The 6602-nt window shown below is 40.9% G+C and overlaps 2 protein-coding genes across 2 annotated transcripts; both read right to left on the bottom strand.

The window, feature by feature from the left end:
• Positions 1-1087: 1087 nt before the first annotated feature.
• LOC142179945 (uncharacterized) lies at positions 1088-1657 on the bottom strand. Its single transcript, XM_075250847.1, has one exon. The coding sequence runs from the start codon at positions 1655-1657 to the stop codon at positions 1088-1090; it is 570 nt and encodes a 189-aa protein (XP_075106948.1).
• Positions 1658-2117: 460 nt separating this feature from the next.
• Positions 2118-4729, bottom strand: LOC142179944 (uncharacterized). The gene is made up of 4 exons (XM_075250846.1): positions 4360-4729; positions 3978-4113; positions 2902-3390; positions 2118-2565 (listed from the first exon to the last, which is right to left on the bottom strand). Exons 1-4 carry the CDS (start codon positions 4727-4729, stop codon positions 2118-2120), a joined length of 1443 nt encoding a protein of 480 aa, XP_075106947.1.
• Between the last annotated feature and the right edge of the window lie 1873 nt (positions 4730-6602).

Here is a 6602-nt window from a genome sequence, read left to right as displayed (position 1 = left end):
CTCAAAGGGGTTAACTACGTTACACAACAATTACGCGGGTAAATTATATATATCTGGCTCAACAAAGAAACACCTCTATCACTTTCAAGACTGAACAACGCTACTATTTCACTTTGCAAAAATACGGAGCAAGTTCTAGACATCAAATGCAATGCACAGAATAACACACAAACCTCACACACACATGGCACATAACTCACTCAGAATTGGACTCATCAAGATACTCTAGTCAAAGCAATTAAGCAAAGTTAAGATCATACAATTTAAGATACTTATACAAGAGTCAAATACTGAGCCTAAACGTCACAACCAAAGTACTCACTATTCTCAAGGCATAACAAAGTCAAGAGATATTGCTCCAATTTAATTCATAGCACAATGGCTCCTACTCCTAAAAAAATAAAACTAACTACACCAGATTCAAACAAAACCCTTGAAAAAGAACTGCGTCACAAAGAAAAACCAAGGGGGAATTATTACACTACCTAACAAAAGAAAATCTTTTTGTCTTTTTTCTTTCAACTTAAATCTCTCAAGACACCTGTCGAATGCGATCCATCGTCGGGAGAAGTAAAATTTTTCTACTTTTTTCATATTTTTTTTAACACACTGCTACTAATCATCTAGAGAAATTCTCCCACCCACACTTAAAAGTGTGCAGTGTCCCCAATGCACAGATAAGAAAAATAATACGAGGGTGGACAAGAAACTCCCTGAAAGGCCAAAGTCGAAGTAATAACGGCTCACGGGTACTCAGACTTCCCCCAGATATGGTCCTTTGTGTGGCACCCCACACTTAGTTCTCACCATCTAACTCGCTTTTGCACTCTTCCAATGGCTTGCCTCCTATGCTTATAATCCTACAAAACAAAAATAAATACTACAACAATAATAAGAAAAAAATAAAAATAAACGAAAGCAATAAAGATGGGTTGCCTCCCAACAAGTGTCTGATTTAACGTCGCGACACGACGCAGACAATCGAACTTAAGGCTCGCTCAAAATTTTTAGCTCTTGCAAATGAGTCACCAATACTACTTTCATCTCATCCATGCCCAAGAAAATGTTTCAACCTGTGACCATTAACTCAAAACTTGCGAGAGCCATCTTCTGATGCAATCTCTACGGCTCCGGTGGGATGAATCTCTAGCACACGGAATGGTCCTGACCATCTTGACTTCAATTTGCCCGGAAACAACCTCAATCTCGAATTGAATAATAATACCACATCTCCCGGTTTAACATTTCGCTCAAGAATGTTTTTGTCATGCACCAGTTTCATTCTTTCCTTATATAACCTTGTACTCTCAAAAGCATGGTAACAGAACTTGTCAAGTTCATGCAGCTCTGTGACTCTATTAGTTCCAGCGGCCTCCAAGTCCAGATTTAATTGTCGTAACGCCCAGAAGGCTTTATGCTCTAACTCCACCGGTAAGTGACATGCCTTTCCAAACACCAATTTGTACGGTGACATACCAATCGGAGTTTTGAATGCAGTGCGGTAAGCCCATAGTGCATCATCCAATTTTCTCGCCCAATCAGTCCGAGTAGCATTTACAGTTTTGGTCAAAACACTCTTGATTTCTTTGTTTGACACATCGACTTGCCCACTTGTTTGTGGGTGATATAGAGTAGCAACTTTATGGGTGAACGCCATATTTCTCCAACAACTTTACAAAGGCTCGGTTGCAGAAGTGGGTGCCCCCATTACTGATGATAGCTCTTGGAGTGCCAAATCGGGTGAAGATGTTCTTTCTGAGGAAACCAATAACTGCCCTCACATCATTTGTTGGAAGTTCCACGGCTTCTACCCATTTCGAGACATAGTCCACCGCTACAAGTATGTACTTGCTATTATATGAGCTGACAAATGGTCCCATAAAGTCGATTACCCATACATCGAATACTTCTATCTCTTGAATTGGGTTCATGGTCATCTCATGTTGACGGGAAATATTCCCCGTCCGTTGGCACTCATCACAACTTTTTACCCAGAAGTGTGCATCTTTAAACAACGTCGGCCAATAAAAACTCGACTCTAACACTTTAACCATTGTCCTTACGCCCCCAAAATATCCTCCATACGGTGAAGCATGACATGCCTGCAAAACAGAAGATTAATCTATCTCGGGAATGCATCTCCGGATCATGTTATCAAGACAAATCCTAAACAAATAAGGTTCATCCCAGAAATACATGCGACAATCACGAAAAAACTTTTTCTTTTGCAGAGAAGACAAGTCATAGGGAACAATACCGTTTGTCAGGTAATTTGTAATATCTACATACCATGGCGTAGCCTCGAGGCTCGTTGCTAAAAGTTGTTCATCTGGGAAAGTCTCTATGATCTCCTCCACCTCAGCCTTGTTTTCTGTTCCTTCAAGCCTGGACAAATGATCATCAAATTGGTTTTTTATTCTTTTTCGATCATAGATTTCTAAGTCAAACTCTTGTAGCAGTAGCATCCATCGAATTAGGCGCGATTTTGAATCCTTTTTCTGAATTAGGTACCCGAGGGAAGCATGGTCAGTGTAAACGATTACCTTTGAGCCTATTAGGTATGACCTGAATTTATCAAATGCGAACACCATAACTAGCATCTCTTTCTCTGTCATTGTGTAATTCAGTTGGGCGCCGCTCAAGGTTCTACTTGTATAGTAGATCGGATGCGTGATTTTATATTTTCGTTGCCTAAGAACTGCTTCCATAGCATAGTCGCTTGCATCGCACATCAGCTCGAAAGGTTGCCCCCAGTCGTGGGCCACTATGATTGGTGCAGTCACCAGTTTCTTCTTCAACTCCTCAAACGCTACCCTGCAGTCATCAGAAAACACAAAAGGGTGATCTTTTTCAAGCAGTTTACACAAAGGGTTAGAAATTTTGGAGAAATCTTTTATAAACCATCTGTAGAAACCGGCGTAGCCAAGGAAACTTCTTATTGCTTTGACGGAAGTGGGTGGTGGTAACTTTTCTATCACATCAACCTTTGCACGATCCACCTCAATGCCCTTACTTGACACTAGGTGCCCTAAGACTATACCTTCCTGTACCATGAAATGACACTTTTCCCAGTTGAGCACCAAATTAGTCTCCACACATCTTTTCAGCACTCTTTTCAGATTCTTTAGGCAAGCATCGAATAAGTCTCCCACCACTGAGAAATAATCCATGAAGACCTCTATTATGTCTTCTACCATATCTGTAAAGATGGCCATCAAGCACCTTTGAAATATGGCGGGTGCATTGCATAGGCTGAACGACATTCTCCGAAAAGCGTAGACGCCATATGGATATGTGAATGACGTTTTCTCTCTATCTTCCGGGGCAATAGTGATCTGATTATACCCTGAGTATCTATCCAGAAAGCAGTAGTGGGACCTCCCAGCCAATCTATGTAACATATGATCAATGGACGACAAGGGAAAATGGTCTTTTTGTGTGGCCTTATTCAATTTTCTGTAGTTCATACAAATTCGCCATCCCATGACTGTTCTTGTTGAGATCAACTCGTTGTTCTCGTTTTGTACCACAGTCATTCCACCTTTCTTTGGCACATATTGAACTGGGCTAATCCAGTTGCTATCGGAGATGGGGAAAATGATCCTCGCATCTAACCACTTTATCACCTCCTTTTTCACAACTTCTTTCATGTTGGGGTTATTTGATGTTCTCTGGAAGGCTTGTGGCCATCTTCCAGTAAAATCTTATGCATACAGAAGGCCGGGCTGATACCCTTAATATCTGCAATGGTCCAACCAATTGTAGTTTTGCACTCTATTAGTACCTGCAAAAGCTGTTCTGCATGCACATCTAGCAAACCCGATGAGATAATAACAGGTAAAGTTGAGTTAGGTCCTAAGAAAGAATACCTGAGGTGAGGTGGCAACTGTGGTGGCTCTTCTATCGATGGCTTAGGTGGAGGATTCTTTCTTTCTTCTAAGTGCAAAGACTCAAATTCGAGCTCTCTTTTCCCGAACCCTTGGCCTTCAAGAGCCAGCACCCACTCCGCCAAGTCCTCTCCATTTACTTCTTTTAAGTTCATGAGACAAGCTGCTAGAGGGTCATTAGCGTTCAGAGTCTCATCTTGCTCCTCCAAAATTACATCCACAGCTTCTACCAGAGAGCAGTTAGCAAATTCACTTGGTCACCGCATAGACTTCTGCACATTGAACGGTATCTCTTTATAGTTCAGTCTCATTTTTAGCTCTCCAGTTTCACACTCAATTAGAGCTCTCCCAGTGGCCAAGAATGGTCTTCCCAAAATTATAGGGATCTCCTCGTCAACCCGGCAGTCCAGAATGACAAAATCTGCTGGAAAAACAAACTTTCCAACCTGCACTAGTACATCATCAAGGATACCTGATGGCCTCTTCACTGTCCGGTCGGCTAGCTGTAGTAACATGGATGTGGGTCTTGCTCTTCCAATGCCTAACCTTTTGTAGATAGCCAAGGGCATCGAGTTTATGCTTTCCCCCAAATCACACAATGCTTTAGCAAAAGCATAGCTGCCTATTGTGCATGAGATTGTGAAACTCCCTGGGTCTGACAACTTCTCAGCTATGGGTCTCAACACGACAACACTACAGGTCTGGGTTAGTGTAACAGTGGCCAAGTCATGAAAGTCGAACTTGCGAGACATCAAATCCTTTATCATTTTGGCATACCCAGGCATCTCCCTCAAGGCGTCAATCAGTGGAATGTTCACCTGGATTTGTTTCAACATCTCCATGAATTTCTTATACTGCCCATCCTTCTGATATTTGGCCAATCTCTATGGGAATGGTGCCGGAGGTCATTTCCTTCCCGCGATTTGAGTTTTATCATGCTCAGGCACTGTTTCTACTATCGTTTCTTGTGCTATCTCAATCTCCTTCGCAACCTCTTTTTCTTTGCTTGTGCTCTCTTGTGCATGTTGTATCAGCACCTCAGTTAACCCTGTTGAATCATCTACCTCAATGGGTACTGTCACAAGTGTTTTAGTTGGTCGGCTTTTGCGAGTAATTTCTTGTTCTAGATCTAGGTCTCTACCATTTCTTAGACTCACTGCCATAAGCTGTTTCGGGCCCTGCTCCTTTGGATTGACTTGTGTGTCTGTAGGAAATGTCCCTTGGGGGAGATTATTCAGAGCTATTGATATCTGTCCTAATTGAATCTCAATGCCTTTTATTGCTGATTCATGTGCGCCCACTCTCTCTTGCATTTTTCCATTGGACCCAATCAGTTGTTGCAGCATTCCTTTAATTTCAGATAACCCATCATCTTGTCTCACTATTTGCTGTTGTTGAGGCTGAGCCAGTGTCACACCTCCTTTTTCCGCAGTGGGATAGGGGATAAGGGAGTTTTTTCAATTAAAGTGACATTAATCGAAATGAGATTATTTATTAAAATCAGAGTCGCCACTTGGAATAAGTTATGGTGTCCCAAGTCACCGGTTTATTTTAAATCCCAAATCGAGGAAATTTTACTCTATTTATGGTCTGCGAACACAGAAGACCGGGTAAGAAATTCTGTTAACCCGGGAGAAGGTGTGAGGCACTCCCGAGTTCCGTAGTTTTAGCACGGTCGCTCAACTATTAATAATTGGCCTAATTATCTGATTTAATACATATTTTAAAACCTAGTGTATATTTTTATCTTCTAAACCGCTTTTAATTATTTATGAAATTATTTCTGGAACAAGTCACGATATCGTACACTTGTCGTTTTGGCACACGTCGCAAACCGCGCCACATGAAATGCACCCGCGATTGACGACATGCTTATTTTTATTATTGAAAGTTGTGGTTAGGTCACATGAAATGCACACCCGAATTAGAATTTACGTATCGTGACCACACCACGATAATTTATTTAAATAACACGCCTAAAGCAGGCTACGATGTTCGAGTTAATTATTTTCCTAAGTTACAAATTATCGTGAGGCTTAAGAGTTATACATTCTTCTGACTTAACACCACTCATGAACTATATATTATGTGCTATTGTTTAACATGCAATTTTGTTAAACAAAAATAAAAATGTAATAAGAAAAGGGTAGGCTACTTCAAGCACTAACGTAATTCAAGAAACAAAAAGAAAATTATCTTTTGTTACAATTGTGGAGATTCTCTTCATACCCAAAAGAAAGTAGCCAAAAGATGACTGAAATTGCATAATTTACTTATCAACAGTAAAAGAAAATACTTCTCTTTCCCATTTTTTAAAACAAAACCATCCTTGTGAATCGCAACTGAAATTGAAGTTAACCAGTTTCAAGAAATAATGAATCTAATTTTAGTATTACAATGCAAGACTGTGCATTTATCACAAGTCACAATTTGGATTACCACTCTTCACTGAATTCCAAGAAGGTAAGCACATTGACAGTAGTTATTAAAAAATGAACAAGAATGGAATCTAACCTTAGTCTGACACAAAAAACTCGGCGGAAAAACCTCGCCGAAGTTTGAATGGAGACCTCACTTAACATCGACTGTTTTGGGTATTTTTGGACTGTTTAGGGGTGGTTTGGTAGTTATTGCCATGGTGGCTGGCCAGCAGCTGATGAGCAGCGGCAAGAAAAGGGAGATGGAGAGTAATTGGGGGGGTAGCGGCAGTTGACC

This window comes from Nicotiana tabacum, chromosome 4 (genome assembly GCF_000715075.1).
Source record: "Nicotiana tabacum cultivar K326 chromosome 4, ASM71507v2, whole genome shotgun sequence".
Classification (NCBI taxonomy): Eukaryota; Viridiplantae; Streptophyta; class Magnoliopsida; order Solanales; family Solanaceae; genus Nicotiana; species Nicotiana tabacum.
This window is presented reverse-complemented; position numbering and strand designations above follow the sequence as displayed.

Excerpts from the sequence above, each read along its gene's own strand:
- LOC142179945 (XM_075250847.1), bottom strand. The coding sequence starts at position 1,657 with ATGGCGTTCACCCATAAAGTTGCTACTCTATATCACCCACAAACAAGT.
- LOC142179944 (XM_075250846.1), bottom strand. The coding sequence starts at position 4,729 with ATGGAGATGTTGAAACAAATCCAGGTGAACATTCCACTGATTGACGCC. Across the intron at positions 4,114-4,359 it reads GACAGTGAAGAGGCCATCAG|AAGCTGTGGATGTAATTTTG; the intron begins GTATCCTTGATG and ends GCTCTCTGGTAG. Across the intron at positions 3,391-3,977 it reads CTGGCTCTTGAAGGCCAAGG|ATTGGCTGGGAGGTCCCACT; the intron begins GTTCGGGAAAAG and ends TATGTTACATAG.